At 40.3% G+C, this 18,036-nt stretch overlaps 2 protein-coding genes across 21 annotated transcripts in view; both read right to left on the bottom strand.

Annotated features, from left to right (window-relative positions):
* Positions 1-3,022: 3,022 nt before the first annotated feature.
* On the bottom strand, positions 3,023-9,968 carry LOC129826375 (eukaryotic translation initiation factor 4E-binding protein 2-like). Its single transcript, XM_055887042.1, has 3 exons — positions 9,593-9,968; positions 3,815-4,006; positions 3,023-3,532 (listed from the first exon to the last, which is right to left on the bottom strand). Exons 1-3 carry the CDS (start codon positions 9,726-9,728, stop codon positions 3,501-3,503), a joined length of 360 nt encoding a protein of 119 aa, XP_055743017.1. The 5' UTR covers positions 9,729-9,968; the 3' UTR covers positions 3,023-3,500.
* Positions 9,969-10,479: 511 nt separating this feature from the next.
* Positions 10,480-18,036, bottom strand: part of LOC129826373 (ankyrin-1-like) — a 200,687-nt gene continuing 193,130 nt past the window's right edge. For 17 of the 20 annotated variants that reach the window (XM_055887022.1, XM_055887029.1, XM_055887021.1 and 14 more), the window contains 2 exons: positions 17,827-17,937; positions 10,480-14,370 (listed from right to left, as the gene is read on the bottom strand). In XM_055887022.1, coding sequence (XP_055742997.1) covers positions 17,866-17,937 — 72 coding nt within the window. In that variant the 3' untranslated portion in view covers positions 10,480-14,370; positions 17,827-17,865. The remainder of the gene's footprint in view (positions 14,371-17,826; positions 17,938-18,036) is intronic. The other 3 variants (XM_055887026.1, XM_055887034.1, XM_055887033.1) reach the window with 2 other exon arrangements.

Genomic DNA, 18,036 nt, shown 5'->3' with positions numbered 1-18,036 from the left:
TCGGCCTTCCACATCCGCGGTGGAAGGTGGCCGAGCTACACATCCCCCTGTCGGCCTTCCACATCCGCGGTGGAACGTGGCCGAGCTACAGCAGTGTTTGTCAGACCATGAGACATCCCAAAAATCGGTCTTGTAACGAAAACGTCTGAACAGTTTTGCCTACAAACTATTTTGAACACTAGCGAAGCCTCTCACGAACAAGAAGATGTTCTTCATTTTGCCCCATGACCCCCACAAGTATCACTAGTACTCATCTGAAGGTAACCTATACAAACGAACGGAAATCTCGAGGTAGTTTGTGCTAAGAAAAATAAGGGGTAAACCTAAACAATGTTAAACATTCAAATGTTTGAAATTCTATTTTGGGTTCACTAAATATTTGTGTTACATCAATTCATATTGAATAATATTATCAGTAAATCCAACACATTTGTTTGGATATTAATTGTGTGGATGTACTTTGTAAATTTCGAACAACTTTTTTAAAAACTCAAAAACATAGGACATTACATCTAATATTAATATTGTATGTAGATACAACTGTTTTTTTACAGTGTACTTGAGAATAGGATGGCCCCCACCAAGCCTAATATGTTCTTAAACTGTCATGATGAACTGATCAAGACAAGCGTGTTTATGGCTTTTCAGACCAGTTACTTGTGAACTGCTTTACCATCCTCACCTCAAATCCTCATATCTTTTTATAGTATTACTGCACAGATTATGGGGCGTCATCAGTGCCCCTTGTAAAAAGGCCCAGCCGAGCAATATCCTAGTTGATTGTGTTCAAAGCAACGGGTATCGGGAGGAAATTAACAGAGCAATGACTAGGAATGGGTCAGGGGAGGGGAATGGTGGAAAGAAAAAAGCAGTTTATTTTAGGGGTGCCAGGAAGCAAGAGTGAGAGGAATGGGGGAATATAGACCCCCTAACAAGAACAGAGTGGCGTTAGTGAAGCTACTGTGTGCATGGCCAGGAGGAGTGGTAAAGTGCAAAGTGTCGTTCCACATCTTCACACTCCCCTGCCCTGAAATTACACCTATCCTAAGTCTCTCTCTTAGCAAAAGGAAAGACACTGGCCTCAGATACATTTTTAACCCGTGCACCAACTAAGAGGCAGGTTGCGTTCCAAAACTAAGCTGTTAATGTAATTTATGCAAGTACATCCAGAAAAAGTGTGATCCGAGTCAAGAGGTCAAATCTGAATTCAAAGCTATCATCAAAGCCGTATTAACTAATAACTAAAGCTCAGTGTTCAGCCCAGATTAATAACCACTGTTGCCTCCATGACAATCCATGCTGATCAATAGTAAAGCAATTTAAACAGGCTGATCTGTTGGGGTGACAAAAGTCTGTCATGGTCATTGGGTCCTCCTATGGCAGTGGTCATTATGGGACCTGGGGTTGGACCCTTGAGTGTTTGTTCAGACACCACGGCAGGGCATGGGGAACTGGCCCAGTGGGTTTCCCGTTAGTGCTGCAGTTTCAGGATAGTGACAAGGAGCCAGGTGTCACAGCTTCTCTAGCACGTGTCGATTTTCACACACTGAACCCTCATGAACAACCCCCTTCTGTTCCCCACCACACACACAGAACCCTGGTGGTCAGTCCATTGTTCAGATAGTCTAGTGGGCTAATATTGATTCAACACTGTTTATGTATCCTAAATGTTGTTTCACAATGTCCTATGCATAGAACCCTTACTTTTATTGGTACAGCTTCCCACAGAGAAAAAAAGATTGATTGACAGTGCATAGGATGTTGTGCATTATTGAATTCTGACAGAGGAACAGACCTTGGTTCCTGCTTGGCAAGTAGGGCATCTGGTTGACACTCCTAGAGGCTAGGCAGAATGAAGTGCTAGATTCCAATTTGGGAAATGTCTGCAGGGCCCTCTGGTGTGTCATTCTTGCTTTGTTCTGACTGGACTCGATACCCGACTTACTGCTAAATAACTAGTTTGACAGAGTCTCACAGCCAGGTAATATCAGTCGCTTAAAGGCTAAATGTCCAAATTTACATTGGGATTTATCAGAATATGTAAGCACCCATTTAATTGAATAACAAAGTCATGAATGTATCACCTCTAAAGCATATAATGGATGTTTAAAAAAAAAAAGACAGGAACCTACTTTTAAAATAATCATAGGTCTTGTTGTTCAAGTTCTTCCATTTACAGCCAATATGAATCATAGGCTGCTTTTAGACAGGCAGCCCAATTCAGAATTTTTTTCACACTAAATTGGTCTTTTGACCTTTCACATTAGACCTGTTTCAGAGCTGATTTGATTGGTCAAAAGACCAATTAGTGAAAAAAAAGATCAGAAATGTGCTGCCCGTCTAAAATCAGCCATATAGGCCTACTGCTTATACTGCATGCAGACAGTGTGGCTTTTGGATGAGAGGAAGGACATTGTGGTGTGTATTGATTACTGCTTTCCAGGCTGTTGGTTCTGGAATGTTATCAGTTGCAGGAGGGAACTTCCTGAAGAATTCCACAGATGTAACTCCTGCTACACTACAAACACAGGACATTTACCGCTTTGCTTCACAGAAGAATGGAAGTGGATGTGGATGTGTAGCCGCGGTGCCGATAGCTTCTGATGGATGTGAACAGTAACATCAAGTTCAACCATTGTAGTGCGTTTTGAGTTGAGCAAAATTTAACATTGACTAGAGGCAAAATTATCTAATGGCTTTACGTACATTTAAAATGAAATGTTTCAGGAAATGCTGGAATTGTAATTTATAACTCATAGTAACGATATCGTCTTTTATTTTACTGTTACATATTACCAGTGGAATAACCATTTGTGGGTCATTCGTTTTTTTCTGTCAGATACCAAGGGGTTTCCCCGAGGGGAACATGTATTGCAGTCAGCAACCCATTTACCATGAGACTTATGACACTTGCCGGATTACCGAGAGTGCCCGAGGGTTTGACAGAAGCTATCCTGTGATTCTGGAATACACATTCTATTCACACTGGTTACCTTTTAGGAAATAAGTCTACTACCAAATATATGTTTTCTTTGCTTTATTTCTTCTTCTTACATACCATGTGAAAATGTATTTATTTTGTCTCAAAACAAAGGTGACAAAAACATTCCTTTGTATGACTATCTGTAAAAATGTAACGTTTTTTGAAGGCAGTATTTGAAGAGAGGTGAAGGGTGGGTAGCCCATGATTAGGGTGATTTGAGTGTCAAAATAATTTTAAAGAATGAAAACAATTGTATTGAATCTTTAGCTCCACACCACTCCTCTGGGCAGTCTTTTTCACTGTTGCTGCTGGGTTCACAAGAGTAAGGCAACAGTTTTCACAGTAGCAACACCACTGATATTGAAAGTTAACACAGCAACTAATGGACACATCTGTAAACACAGGGTGACAACATTGTAGCGAGTCTGGACAGGGGATTGGCTGGGCCTCTTCTTTAGCATCATGGTAGTAAGTGAAGTTGTTTCACATCCCTCTAGAATGCTCATTCCACCACCAGTTAAATGTCCATTTCAAACTGTGCATCATCCCCTTCACAAACAAAAACACATGTGTTAATTTCCTACTGACCCTATATAATAGCCTATTTAAAGAGTCTGACAGGCAATACATAAAGGGCAAATATTGAAACCTGTAAATTATTCAAACATTGAGCTTCCAGTAAATCTGAACATTTTATCTCATAAAACAACATTTTCCATAAAACAAATTGATTTCCTATGACTGTTTTCCGTTATGTTTTTGTTGTGTTGGCACAGTAATATCTAAGATACAAGTAAATAGTTGTCCTGCCTGAGTGGATCACGTTCTTACCAGCGCTCTTGTCAGCAGGTGCCGCGATGTTGTTGTTCAGTGGTTCTCCGTTATGGGCCTTTACATTGATGATGTGTTTTGAGGGTGGGCTGGTGACCCCTGGGATGTCAGGGAGAGAGTACGGGGGAGTCCTGGCCAGCGGGGAAGTGCGGCACTCCAGCAGGAACTGCCGGTCGTAGATAATTCTTGTACCTAAGGTGCATACAGGTTGGGGTAGAAATGTTCAATAAATAGTGATGCAAATGTTACGGATCAAACAGGAGCACAATCCCTCCATAGCACTCATCCTGTTCCGCAGTCCTATTTGGTTGAAACCTCCCTGCAGTGAAATCTCACACATCACATACTCTTTCATACTTTTCACAACAGGTGTCTGGATATTTTGGAACACTGAGAACGTGTGTGACTGTGAAGTGAAAGCCCTACATAAATAATGATAATAATAAATATAATACATTTATGTACTTTTCATTACAAAATAATCTCCAAGTGCATAAATCAACATACCGTCCCAATGATTTGATATGCATGTGTATGGCTGAAAATAAATAAAACTAGTGGCATTAACAAATGGATCAAATGTAGGGATTGCATGAATCCTTAAAATATATATGGTGCAAAATGGTTCTGTTTGTACTGTCCTCTGCTGTTCTGTCCACAGGGTAGTCAGTCACTGATATCTGCTCACCAAAGGGTGGTTCAAGGCAAGCTAGCCTACATATAAATCGGCCAGCTGCGTTCTGTGCCAGAATTTCCCACGTTACTGATGAGTGGCCTAACAGGACAAACCTCAGCAAAAAGGCAGAGGAGTAACCCGTGGGAGCCCTCCGTGCATTACCCCTCCTGTTAACCTTGGACTAATATTAGAGCAGGAAACTGAACTCAGTGCATCCCAAATGGCATCCTATTCCCTATATATGGGCCCTGGTCAAAGGTTGTGCACTCTATAGGGAATTAGGGGTGGGAATTGCAAGGGACCTCAGGATATTACAATACTTAGGTGCCGATTCCTAATTTATTTCAACCATTTGATGTCTATGATGTACTAAGTGCCTTATTGAAGAGCGATGTAAAATAATCCACTGGGGCTCACACACTTGATCCCCTTTTGCTGCAGCTTTCTGCCCCACTTATTGCAGAATCATTAACCTATCGTTTTAACTTGACAATTGTTTCTGGAGTTATCCGTAAGATCTGGAAAACGGCACAAGTCTTCCCTCTACACAAAGGTGGAGATCCTTCTGAATTGGATAACTACCGTCCAATTTCCAAGCCATCTTGCCTTGACAAAGTCCCATGCCAACTCTCAGCCTAGAACGGTTTGAACTTGTCATTCTGTTCTTAATGAGCACCCATCTGGTGTTAGACCTGGACACACCACTGTTTCAGTGGCTACAATTATCTTAGATGATGTGCTGTGTTGTTTAGATCATAAAAGTCATTGCGCTGCCTTATTTATTGACTTGTCAAAGGCGTTTGAAATAGTTATTGAACAAATTGCAAGTTGCCTATCTAACGGTATCAAATGTAGTTTCTTCATTATTAGGAAAGGTGTGCCACATGGGTCGATTTTGGGCCCTGTTCTCTTCACTATTTATATAAATAATATTTGTCTGTTAAAACCTGTAACATTCATCTCTACATGGATCATACAGTTATTTACTCCTGTGCCCTCAGTACAGCAGGCCATTCATGACCTTCAAAAATTGCTGGCCATTCACTCAATTCAAAAATTGCTTATTGATTTTAAACTAGTGCTAAATGCTAATAAAACCAAATGTATTTTGTTCTCTCGGTCTCGTAATATTGATCGTGAGGACCTGCATATTTGCACATTAAAGGGAGCCTAAATTGAGGAAGTTCCCCAATCAAAATACTTGGGTATTTTGATTGACAATAAGCTCTCTTAAAACACACATTGAAAAACTGACAAAAAAAGCAGAGAAATAAGATTGGCTTCTTTTCTAGTAATAAATCCTGCCTCACTTTGGAAAGTAGGAGGAAGACTGCTTGAACAACACTTCTCCCAGTACTTGATTATGGTGATATAGTCTACATACATGCGGCAGCCTCTGTTTTAAAACCTTTAGACTCAGTCTGTCACTCAACACTGTTTTATCACTGGGGACAATTTTCATACACATCACTGCATTTTGTATAGTTCTGTTGGCTGGGAGTCTGACTACCAGAAGGGCTCAGCATTGCCTACTTTTTGTATTTAAAAGGGTTCTTCAGAATCCCCAACTACCTCGGCTCACATATTAATTGGAGATCCAGCAACTTTCAGACCCGCTCTCTGGACTGTCTGGTTCTGGAGGACCCATGGGTCTCCACTGAGCTGGGGATTTGACTCGCTGGTCTCCATTGGACAGTTTAGAGGCATTTTGAAGGAGATAATATGTGATAGTTGTGTTTGTTTTGATTAATCTTGTTGTATTGAATTGTGCGTTCATGTTCACAAGGCTTTCGATACTGTGATTTTATTGCGATTCGATGTTCCAAACAATTTGCTCACCATATGTCTGATGCAGAGACAAGAGAGAGCCATGGCAAAACAAGTGTTTATCAGTCATGGAAATAAAAGTGCTGAAAACAAAATTGGCTCCCTATTTGGATAACAAGCTTTGAAGGAAAAATACAGTGGTTTTGGTGCAGGTACAGCCAACTAGCGCAAAAAATAATATTGCGGTATTGTCAAAACGATACATTGTCAAAAATAATATCCCAATATGTAACAGGATTTATTTTTTGCCTCATCACTATAGGGAATAGGGTGCCATTTGGGACCCTCACTGGGAGTTAACCAGCTCACCATGACATCACCACATGTCAAGAAACAAATGTCACTATTATTCAGGAAATTAGTAGGAACATTTTTATCCATCATATCTTGCTTGTTATTGCATATTTTACATATCATTCAATGCATTTAAAATGATAAATGCTTTGAAAGTTCTAGGAAACTTTATATGTTTCTCATTTGTTAATGGCATCTTGTGACAGAGGGTTTATGCAAAACGGCTGCTGCTGAAAGATAAGAAATTGCAACATGATCTGGCAGCCTACATATTCATCATGCAATCCATGCATTAATCATGCAACAAATATGTTCTCTGGAACGACTTAATGTCAGATACTTTTACTTTGCAATGCACTCTAGTCTCTACCTGCTTGCTATACCTGCTTCACACAATATGAAAGGACTCATGTCAGTTGTTGCACAGATGTAACCACACATGCATGTGCATATAATGCATCCTATGAATACAACAAGTGGGGCGGCAGATAAGCCTAGTGGTTAGAGCGTTGGGTTAGTAACCAAAAGGTGGCTGGATCGAATCCCAAGCTGACAAGGTAAAAATCAGTTGTTCTGTCCCCGAACAAGGCAGTTAACCCACTGTTCCCGGTAGGCCATCATTGTAAATAAGAATTTGTTCTTGCCTGACTTGCCTAGGTAAAAAATTTTTTTTAAAAAGTTGATGTTGGTGTGTCGCAGCTCTCTTGGGCATTTACTGTTTTCTATTTTTACTAATGACATACCTAGCCTTAAGTAAATAAAATAATTGCAACCCTAAACAAAGAGCTGTTCAGTTTTAGAATGGGGGACTAGTCCTAAACATCTCTCAAACTAAAACCCATTGTATTTGGTGCAAAGCATTCCTTAAGTTATAGACAGACCTCAGCTGAATCTGATAATGAATAATGTGGCTGTTGAGCAAGATGATTAGACTAAACTACTTGGTGTTACCTTAGATTGTAAACTGTCTTGGTCAAAGCATAATGGTTCAATTACAACTCAATGGTTGTAAAGATGATGGTCTGTCCATGATAAAGAGATACAAGCTATAGTTCTATCTTATCGGTATTATTGCCCAGTCATATGGTCAGGTGCTGCAAAGAACAACCTAAGAAAGCTGCAGCTGGTCCAGAACAGAGCAGCCAGTCTTGCTCTTCACTGTAATCAGAGCGCTACTTTCCAAAGTGAGGCAGGATTTATTACTTGAAAAGAAACCAATCTTATTTCTCTGCTTTTTTTGGTCAGTTTTTCAATGTGTTTATTGTTTATTGTCAATCAAAATACCCAAGTATTTTGATTGGGGAACTTGCTCAATTTAGGCTCCCTTTAATGTGCAAATATGCAGGTCTTCGCAGTCAATATTACGAGACCGAGAGAACAAAATACATTTGGTTTAATTAGCATTTAGCAATACTATGCATGCCAGCCTCTTGGCTATAAGTTGAAGAAAGTGACTGCATCGCTTCTTCTTTTTATAAGCAGCATTAAAATGAAAATTCCCCCAAAAATTAACTTACCCCACTAGGGGTCTTTTCACAGTCCCCAGGTCCAGATCAAATTCAGGTAAAGTACTTTTTAGAGCCATGATTGCATGGAACTCCCTTCCATCTCAGACAGCCCAAGTGAACACCAAACATGGTTTTAAAAAACAAATAAAGTGACACCTCTCCCCTATCTGACTTCATTACACTTGTATGTAAATGTTAACTGGTATGTGTAAGTTATGCATGTAGTGTTCGGTCAGCAAATGATCTATTTTTAAATGTATGCATCTCTGTTCTTGTCTATTATTGTTCTGTATTGTTATGTTATATGTGGACCCAAGGAAGAATTGCTGTGGCTTTTGCAACAGCTAATGGGGATCCTAATAAAAGCCCCAAATCCTTGAACGCATGAAATGTTGCAGACGCCTGTCATAAAACAGAATATGAATTGAACCTATATAGTGCACACTTATCTAGGAAAAAGCTTACAAGTCCATGTCAATTAGGTCTAATTAGAGGTAATCATTATAGGTAATCATACCCATATCCCTGCCTGTTTTCATTTAACTTAATTAAAAAAAGGGAAAACCTGTGATTTCCATTGCATAATCACATTGGTAATTTGCTGGGAAGGCAGGTAGCCTAGTGGTTGGAGAGTTGGACTAGTAACCAAAAGGTTGCAAGATCGAATCCCCGAGCTGACAAGGTAAAAATCAGTTGTTCTGCCCCTAAACAAGGCAGTTAACCCACTGTTCCCGGTAGGCTGTCATTGTAAATAAGAATTTGTTCTTAACTGACTTGCCTAGTTAAATAAAGGTGGAAAAAAACAATCACTCACTCTATTGGTGCCATGCTATAAACCAGGAGTTCAAATAATCAAAGCTTGACGATGAGTTTGTTATTTGAATCATCTGCCTAGTGCTAGGGCAGAAACCAAACCGGGGCCGAGTTTGGGAAACCCTGCTGTAACTTACAGGCATTAGCTCTAACTAGTTAGCTAACATTTGTGTAGCTAAATAATTAAGCCAAGTGACGATCTCTCATAGCTATGTTGTAGTTGTCTATAAGTTACCACTACTTCCAGTTATTAGCCGAGACAGCAAGATTCCTACTGATATCAAGTCTTTCACACCGGCTCGTACATGATGATCGTGGTGGTGTACGAAAAGTTACACTATATAGTTAACAAGCTGATGCAAACAATGGCACGCTATCAGAAACAAAACAAAGTCACTGAGGAAGACATGAGCATGTTGCAGGCTGAAGTTAATGCGTTTGTCAGTGTACAATACTGCACCGCAAACATTTTGCTAGAGAAATTTGACTGCTAGCCTTGTTCTTTGTCTAGAGATTTGACAACCCATCGAGGTTGTGTTCGGGGCACCTGCATAGCTCGAACGCATAGTAATCAGGCTAGCAATCGAATAATTTCCCGTTGAGTTACATATGGCATAACACACAAATATATATAGGTATATAAAGGCTAGCTACTGTTACCTTCAGGAGTTATGCTGAACGGAGTTCCTCCGGGAGTTGTGGAGTAGTCGTGAGGCATGTGCGCCGCGTCGTTTATAGTCACCCATCTGGTCGGAATGGACTTGCTAGTAGTGGTTTTCTGACAGCCCGAAGACATTTTCAAAACACAGGGCCGTTTTCTAATATCTACAAATTAAACAACGTAAAGATCCTGGACATTAAACTTTTGTGGTTTTATCAGTTCTTTGCTTTGGTTCAATAGCAAACTAGCTACTTTTCATAAAATAATAAGTACAAATAATGTTAACTAGTCACACATTCCTACACGCAAACCTATAGCAGAGGCCAGGTTCTTTATTTAAAGGACTTTCGCACACGTTCCAAACTCACCCTCAGCACTCACTCATTGATATTATATCGCCCCCCACTGTTGGATGGTGTTGCTTCTTAGATACAGTATATCGACAAATGTCCAAATTGGAAAAATAGCGAGTGAGCCAAACTGATTTAGGCATCAATCAATTCAGTGTAATAATATGATACTGTTAATCAGTGTGTCTGTGTTCTTGAAAATTCTAGGAACATTATAGTCATATGATGATGGATGCAATGCATGGCTTTTGAGAAAAGGTGACCTATTCAATATCCTGAGCTATTACTGACATAACGCTCCAGGACTTTCATAATAAAACGTTCATAATAATACAACCAATTTCTCATTGCCAGATCTGCTCCCTACCATATCCTACTGTGAAAGAATACCCCAACTGTGAAAACTTTAGAGCCATTGAAAATAAACAAGCTATAGGCCTCTGGCCATCCGGTGAAATGTATTAATATTGTCCACATACATTCAACAGGTAAAATAATACTAATCTCATACAAACTCTCACACACACAAACACAGGGACATTTCATTTCTTTATTAATTTTGTAAATGATTTGAGCTGGTGTACAGGGTAAATTATCTATAGATGTCATCGGATTTCATTTGATTAAAAGGATTGTACATTTATATATGTTTTCCATATTTTACCTCTTCATAACAATAAAAAAAAGCAAACAAAACAAGTTAAAATACCCACAAGACCCCTATTTTTTCCTATGTTTCAGGCATTACCCATAACTCAACAGTCTCTTGGTAGCTATGATGCCAAAAGTACATCCATAACATTACTATAATCCTGTTGACAAGGGTGCATAGCATTCTAAGTAAATATATATTTTCATATATTATATATATATTCATTTATATTAAAAACATTTTCTGTGCATGTGCGCAGTTGCATTCCTAAGTATTGAGTAATATGCTATTGCGTTAATAATGTCTTCAATACATTCTAAAGGAGTATATGTGTTCTCTAGTTTTTGCAACAGTTAATATTTTTTGCATGAACTTGGTTTTTGTCGTCACCTCCATAGTTCTTCAGTTCATGATATTTTCACTATAACTTTGAATAAGTCTAAAGTCCTATCCACTCCTCCCTCTCATTGACTCCTCCGCTCTACCTGTCACTGTGTGGAAGGAAGCCTTAGAACTGGCTCAATCTCTTTTTGGTTTTAGGGAGCAGGGATGGAATGGGGGTGGGCGGTGTTGAGGAAAAATGCCTGCCATCTAAAAAAAACCTAGCAAATGAAGCCACCATGTATTCTTAGAGAATTGTCTAACTAACTGAGCTGAAGATCTGTTCTCTTTCTCTTGCTCATTCTCTTGTTCTGATTATGCATGGATGGGTATTGACTTATGAATATGTATGCATATATAAGAGTATTCAGTTTTATACAGTTTCTTTGATAAACAACAGATCCTGAGTTCCGTAGATAGACTCAAACAGCCTGACATCTAGCCTTCCTACTCAACTATCATCTACAGAGCAACACCTTACATTCATTATCTGTGGCTACAGAGGCGGATAAAGCATGGACCTGGACTGGAGATTCATTTACATGTATAGGTATTATTATTGCAGAGTGTTGATTCATATACTCGCTGGAGTGTTTGTGACACATTTTCCTTCGATATGAGATATGTAATGTATTAGATCAGTTACGGTACAATGCCAACATGATCTATACATCTAATATGATGTAGGATGGTATAATGTACTGAGGTAACATTACTGTGACCACGTTTTGTATGAATTAGGTTAGGGCCTGGAGAGCCTCTGTTATGTCCACCAGTAGTGTCATATCACTTTCACACCCATGCCGATTTACCTCCCTCAACCCTGCACTGTCATTTGTCGAAACTAAATGCTGTTGTACTGTGTCAGTCTCAATTGTACTTACAATCAGAGGACTCATCACATGCACTCACACACTCACACCATTCAAATGTTTCCTTAAAGTAAAATATGAATGTAATTAAGGCTTAAATCAACAATGAGTGGACACTTTTAGCTGTTTTTCAGTGTTGCTACATTCCCTTGATGAGTTTGAAAATGAGACATTTGACAGCTTGCATAAAACTCAGGGAATGGCTGGTACGAAGTTAGATTACTTGCCCCCCCAACCTTCAAACACACACAATCACACACAAGAAACCAAACACTGTTGGGACTGGGAGAAAAACATTTGGATCAAGAGAACTCTCAAACAACCCTAACCAATTACTCAGTCCACTAATTTGTCTCCTTGGTCTACTTTACACAACCAAAATTCTTTATGTTCCATGCAGGTCAAGTGGATAGAAAGTGGGTTACTCGGGTTCTGGCATTGCTCCTGATCAGACAGTACATCTAAGGTCAAAGTAGTGAGTGATCAAGGGGATCATAGTGCACACACACACACACACACACACACACACACACACACACACACACACACACACACACACACACACACACACACACACACACACACACACACACACACACACACACACACACACACACACACACACACACACACACACACACACACAAAGACCTACTCCTTCAACCAAAGTTATTGCTTTCTTTTCAACGAACATCCAACAATACATTTCTGATGGGAAACAAGGTAGGGTTGTACAGACATGATGAGAGGGGTGAGAGGACAGGAGACAGGTTTGGGGTGGGTTTGTGTGGGCTCACAGTTGTGGGGTCAATATTACAGTTTTTTATCACAGTGATTGGTGGCTGGCTGTCTTCGCTACACTTCTGAGAGTTGCCAACAACACTTACAATCCCAACACTTACAAATCTCAGTAGCTATGTTCCTCTCTCTGGCTGACTCTCATCTGTAACCAGCTTAACCAAAGCTACATTATTGCCTATGGTGGTCAAGTTACTTATTTACCCTTATCGAATGACGGGTAGGTGCTGAGATGATCTGTAAACTCCTTCTTAGATATCAGACAGAAACACTGTTGCTGTGTGACAGACACAACAGAGGGGAGATTACATTAATTATTAGGAAACATTAATTATTAGGAAACCCTGACCCCTGCTGGTAGAGGACAGGACTACTACATCCACATCGATAGGGACAGGACAAGACTGCTACATCCACATTGAGAGGGACGGGGGAGTGCAGGGAGAGGTGTAGGGAGGATGGGGTGTATAGGTGCCTGAAGTGGGCTGCATACAGGAGATGGTGGTGACAGGATCCACCAGACAAACTGGACTATAGCTGCACACATACTGTAGGGTAGGGGAAAGGTCTATTCAAAGTCCTAATAATTGCACCAGCATTTACCCCAATAACATTCACCTTGGAAACACACAAACCACTCTGGAGGAGGTTGGTTATGAGGTTGGGGATGCAAGTCAACACAGAAACTCCTCTTCCTAAAACACAAAGAACTTTGAAATGTCTCTGAAGCCAATAATGCCCTCTAGGTGAGATGAAGGGAGCAAAGGGAGGGAGCACATGAAAATCACAAAATAACAAATAACCAAACAAACAAAAACTGACAGATAAAACAGGCAGAATGACACAAAGGTTGTTTTGTTTGTTCTTATGTCCACACAGATCAAGATTATATAGAATATGCACATAGAGTTAACCAAACAAGAAAACCAGGGCAGATCTGAAACAGCAGCATCATCATCAGCATCGCATTCGGTTTTTGAGACATAAAACACACGTAACACTCAGTCACGTATCATTTAAGTGCATATAGTATGTACAACACCAATATCCTAAGTGTAGGCTACTGGAGTGGGACAGTGGGACATAAGGCTGAAACTAGCCTGTGGTGATGTTTGTTTACTAGAAGAGTTTGATTAGTGTGACAGGGAGAGGGGAGCAAACCTTTGCCTAGAGATAATTCAGATTATTTAACAGACTCCCTTTTCAGAAGTTTCACAAACAAACACTGCCCTTTTTCTTCAGGAAAGGGATGTATGACGTATTCACCTTTCCCTACACCTCATCATGACCTCCCATCCCACGTGGGAGTGGTCCCCCCCCTCCCATAACCCCTAGTACTGTAGTTAAAGACAGGCCATGCGCCAGCAGTCATTCATGCTGATACATATAACAGGAAGCACATTTTGGTTGCTAGTTTTTTTGTTGTCTCTGTTTGGTTTTTGTTTTATACGAAATCATGCTTCTAGCCTAGTAGTTAATGTTTTTTTGATTGTTTCTTTAAAAAAAAAAAAGTACGAAAACTACAAGTAAATCCATTTCCTTCTCCGGTGCGTGCTGATCATCGGCGTAGCCGTTGTGGTTGTCGTTATTATGAAGTTGGTGTTTTGTCATTCAGATCTTCTTTTATCTCCATTATTACACTCCTCTTCATGTGCACTCTTCCCCCTGTCTCCTGCTGCCGGTCATGTGTCTAAGTAGGGTTGTTTTGGTGTGGGGTTCAACTCCTGGAGGAAAGAGAAACAAAGGTTCATATGGCACAAGGACAAGCTTCCCATCAGTGTGAGGAGAGTCAGACCAAACAGTTATGTTATATCGGTATGCAGTTTTCTCTACTGTTTGTAGAGCCATCTGCAACTGGACATTTGTAATATAACTTTTCTGTAATCAAGAACAAAGAGAGTATCGGCAATACCAGGTTAGCTAAAATCTATGGCGGTGTTTTCCATTAGCCAAGCAGTAACCTCGTATGGAAGCATTCACATATTAGGGTTTCTAACAGTAGCTAGGTCAGAGCTTGTCTAACACATGTCTTTGGATAAAGAGGCAATTTACCCCAACCTTCCTTTCAAGCTTGGAAATACGGGACTCCAGACACCAGAGTCATATATACAGTGCATTCGGCAAGTATTCATTCCCCTTGACTTATTCTACATTTTGTTGTGTTACAGCCTGAATTCAAAATGGATTCAATAAATGTTTTCTCACCTAATACCCAATAATGACAAAGTGAAAACATGTTCTTAGAAATTTTGTGCAAATGTATTGAACATGAAATACAGAAATATCTCATTTACATGTTTTCACACACCTGAGTCAATACATTGTTAGAATCACCTTTGGCAGCGATTACAGCTGTGAGTCTTTCTGGGTAAGTCTCTAAGAGCTTTGCACACCTGGATTATACAATATTTGCCCATTATTCTTTTAAAAATTCTTCAAGCTCCGTCAAATTGGTTGTTGATCATTGCTAGACAACCATTTAAATCTTGTCATAGATTTTCAAGCCGATTTTAATTCAAAACTGTAACTTGACCGCTCAGGAACATACACTGTCTTCTTGGTAAGCAACTCCATTGTAGATTTGGCCTTGTGTTTTAGGTTATTGTCTTGCTGAAAGATTCATTAATCTCCCAGTGTCTGGTGGAAAGCAGACTGAACCAGGTTTTCCTCCAGGACTGTGCCTGTATTTAGCACCATTCCATTTATTTTTTATCCTTAAAATCTCCCCAGTCCTTAGCGATCACAAGCATATCCATAACATGATGCAGCCACAGCTATATTTGGAAACATGGAGAGTGGGACTTAGTAATGTGCTGCATTGGATTTGCCGCAAACACAACACTTTGTGTTGAAGACAAAAGGTGAATTGCTATGCCACATTTTTAGCAGTATTATTTCAGTGCCTTGTTGCAAACAAGATGCATGTTTTGGAATAGTTGTATTATGTACAGGCTTCATTCTTTTCACTCTGTCAATTAGGTTAGTATTGTGGAGTAACTACAATGTTGTTGATCCATCCTCAGTTTTCTATCACAGCTATGAAACTCTGTAACTGTTTTAAAGTCACTATTGGCCTCATAGTGAAATCCCTGAATGGTTTCCTTCCTCCCCGGCAACTGAGTTAGGAAGGACGCCTGTATGTTTGTAGTGACTGGGTGTATTGATACACCATTCAAAGTGTAATTAATAACTCATGCTCAAAGGGGTTTTCAATGTCTATTTTTTTTTTTTTTTTTTTACCCATCTACCAATAGGTGCCCTTCTTTGCATGGCAATGGAAAACCTCCCTGGTCTTTGTGGTTGAATCTGCGTTTCACTGCTCGACTGAGGGACCTTACAGATAATTGTGTGTGGGGTACAGAGATGTTAAACACTATTATTGCACACAGAGTGAGTCCATGAAACTTATTTTGCGACTTGTTAAGCACATTTCTACTTCTGAACTTATTTAGACTTGCCATAACAAAGGGGTTGAATACTTATGTACTCAGGACATTTCAACTTTTCATTTTTAATTGATTTGTAAAATTTTGATAAAACATTGACATTACGGGGTATTGTGCGTAGGCCAGTGATAAAAAAAGCTAAATTTAATCAATTTTAAAATCAGGCTGTTTCACAAAAAATTTGTAAGGCATTGTATCTATGGCTATAGGGGGCTCTATTTCTCCTGCTTTACGAGAGCGTTGTGCATTGTTAGTCAAGTATGTGATTTGACTAAGTCTGTCTGTTTATAATGTAGGTTTTTCTGTCTTACTGACCAAAGTGAAACTTAGTGTAGTAGGTGACATTTAATAGTGTGTGCCGTCTCTGACGAAGGCTACTGCATTCCTCAGAGTGCAAATTCACGGGACAGGTTTCTCGTCTGGGTGACACACACACGCACGCACAAAGCAAGTCAAGCTTTTACACACATATTCACACATTCATAAACACAGGTGCTCGAGATTGTTTTCATTTGAAAGGACAACTAGCCTGTCAACTTTGACCTTTGAAAACATTCTGGATCCCCAGCAGCCTTTGCCATTCTAGAACCACATGCCATGCCATGCCATCTGTAATAGGCACAACAGTCAGCGCTTGAAAATAAAGGGGAGCCGCACACTCTAAGAGCTCAGATGCAAAAATGTAATGTCCAACGTTTCGACAGGCAAGCTGTCTTCATCAGGGTCAGCACTAACATAAACATAGGGAGAAAAATACTGCATGTAGCTTGGCCTGCTGCATTTTTCTTATCAAATCCAGTCAGACATGTACTCTATTCGTACTACACCCCCACACACTGACACACATTGAACTGACCCTTCACACCCTGCTGAATACCCACTCTAACACAGTCTACACACACTGACACATTGAACTGACCCTTCACACCCTGCTGAATACCCACTCTAACACAGTCTACACACACTGACACACATTGAACTGACCCTTCACACCCTGCTGAATACCCACTCTAACACAGTCTACACACACTGACAGACATTGAACTGACCCTTCACACCCTGCTGAATACCCACTCTAACACAGTCTACACACACTGACACACATTGAACTGACCCTTCATACCCTGCTGAATACCCACTCTAACACAGTCTACACACACTGACCACAGATTCAGCTGTAGTTTAGTCTCTCCGAAGACATTAGGACAACAAATGTGCTGTACATCCATGATCCAACTGTATATGGTACACCGATACTCATCTACAACAAAACTCTACACACTAATATAATATTTTATAAAGTTCTATATGTTCTGATGCATGTTACTTTTTCATAGAATATTTGGAAGTACTGTAGACAGGTGGAGATGGGCAATTAAAAGACAAAGGGACGAAAGTTCAAGGCCATAGGCAGGAAAGGCTGAGTCAGGACTTGTACCTCCGTTGCCAGCACAAATCTATAGTAAACATGAAATGTTAATCTACTAAATGAATACAACCCCACAGTCATACTGTAATATAAAAATGCAGAGTAGTGGCATCGAATGCAAATGATACCGTATTAGTTCAAAGCTAATCCACATCAAATGTCACTCTGCACTGCAGTACTAAAATTAATACTGAATTACTGTAACAACATTATCAGGTCTATTTAATCCAGACAGAGAGGCAGGATTAAATGGAGGAGCCCTAACCCAGGTGAGAGGTGTCTCATTGGGTCAGTCGGTCCCGTACCTGCGGGGACGCGTCACTCTGCCACTCTGTCTGCATGCCTCACTGCTTTACTCTCCGCAGACTGGCACATTTCACTATCTGAGCACCCTTCTTCACATCCACAATATCCGGCTACATCGGGGGGGGGGGGGGGGGGGGGGGGGGAGCCAGGGGCGGAGGAGAGGAGGATAGGAGAGGGCCAGAGAAGGGGCGGAGGAGAGGAAGATGGGA

This window comes from Salvelinus fontinalis, chromosome 28, assembly GCF_029448725.1.
Source record: "Salvelinus fontinalis isolate EN_2023a chromosome 28, ASM2944872v1, whole genome shotgun sequence".
Taxonomy (NCBI): domain Eukaryota; kingdom Metazoa; phylum Chordata; class Actinopteri; order Salmoniformes; family Salmonidae; genus Salvelinus; species Salvelinus fontinalis.
This window is presented reverse-complemented; position numbering and strand designations above follow the sequence as displayed.

Coding starts and splice junctions, on each gene's coding strand:
- LOC129826375 (XM_055887042.1), bottom strand. CDS start 9,728: ATGTCTTCGGGCTGTCAGAAAACCACTACTAGCAAGTCCATTCCGACC. Junction 4,007..9,592: donor GTTCAGCATAACTCCTGAAG/GTAACAGTAGCT, acceptor TATGCACCTTAG/GTACAAGAATTATCTACGAC. Junction 3,533..3,814: donor ACCTGCTGACAAGAGCGCTG/GTAAGAACGTGA, acceptor TTGTTTGTGAAG/GGGATGATGCACAGTTTGAA.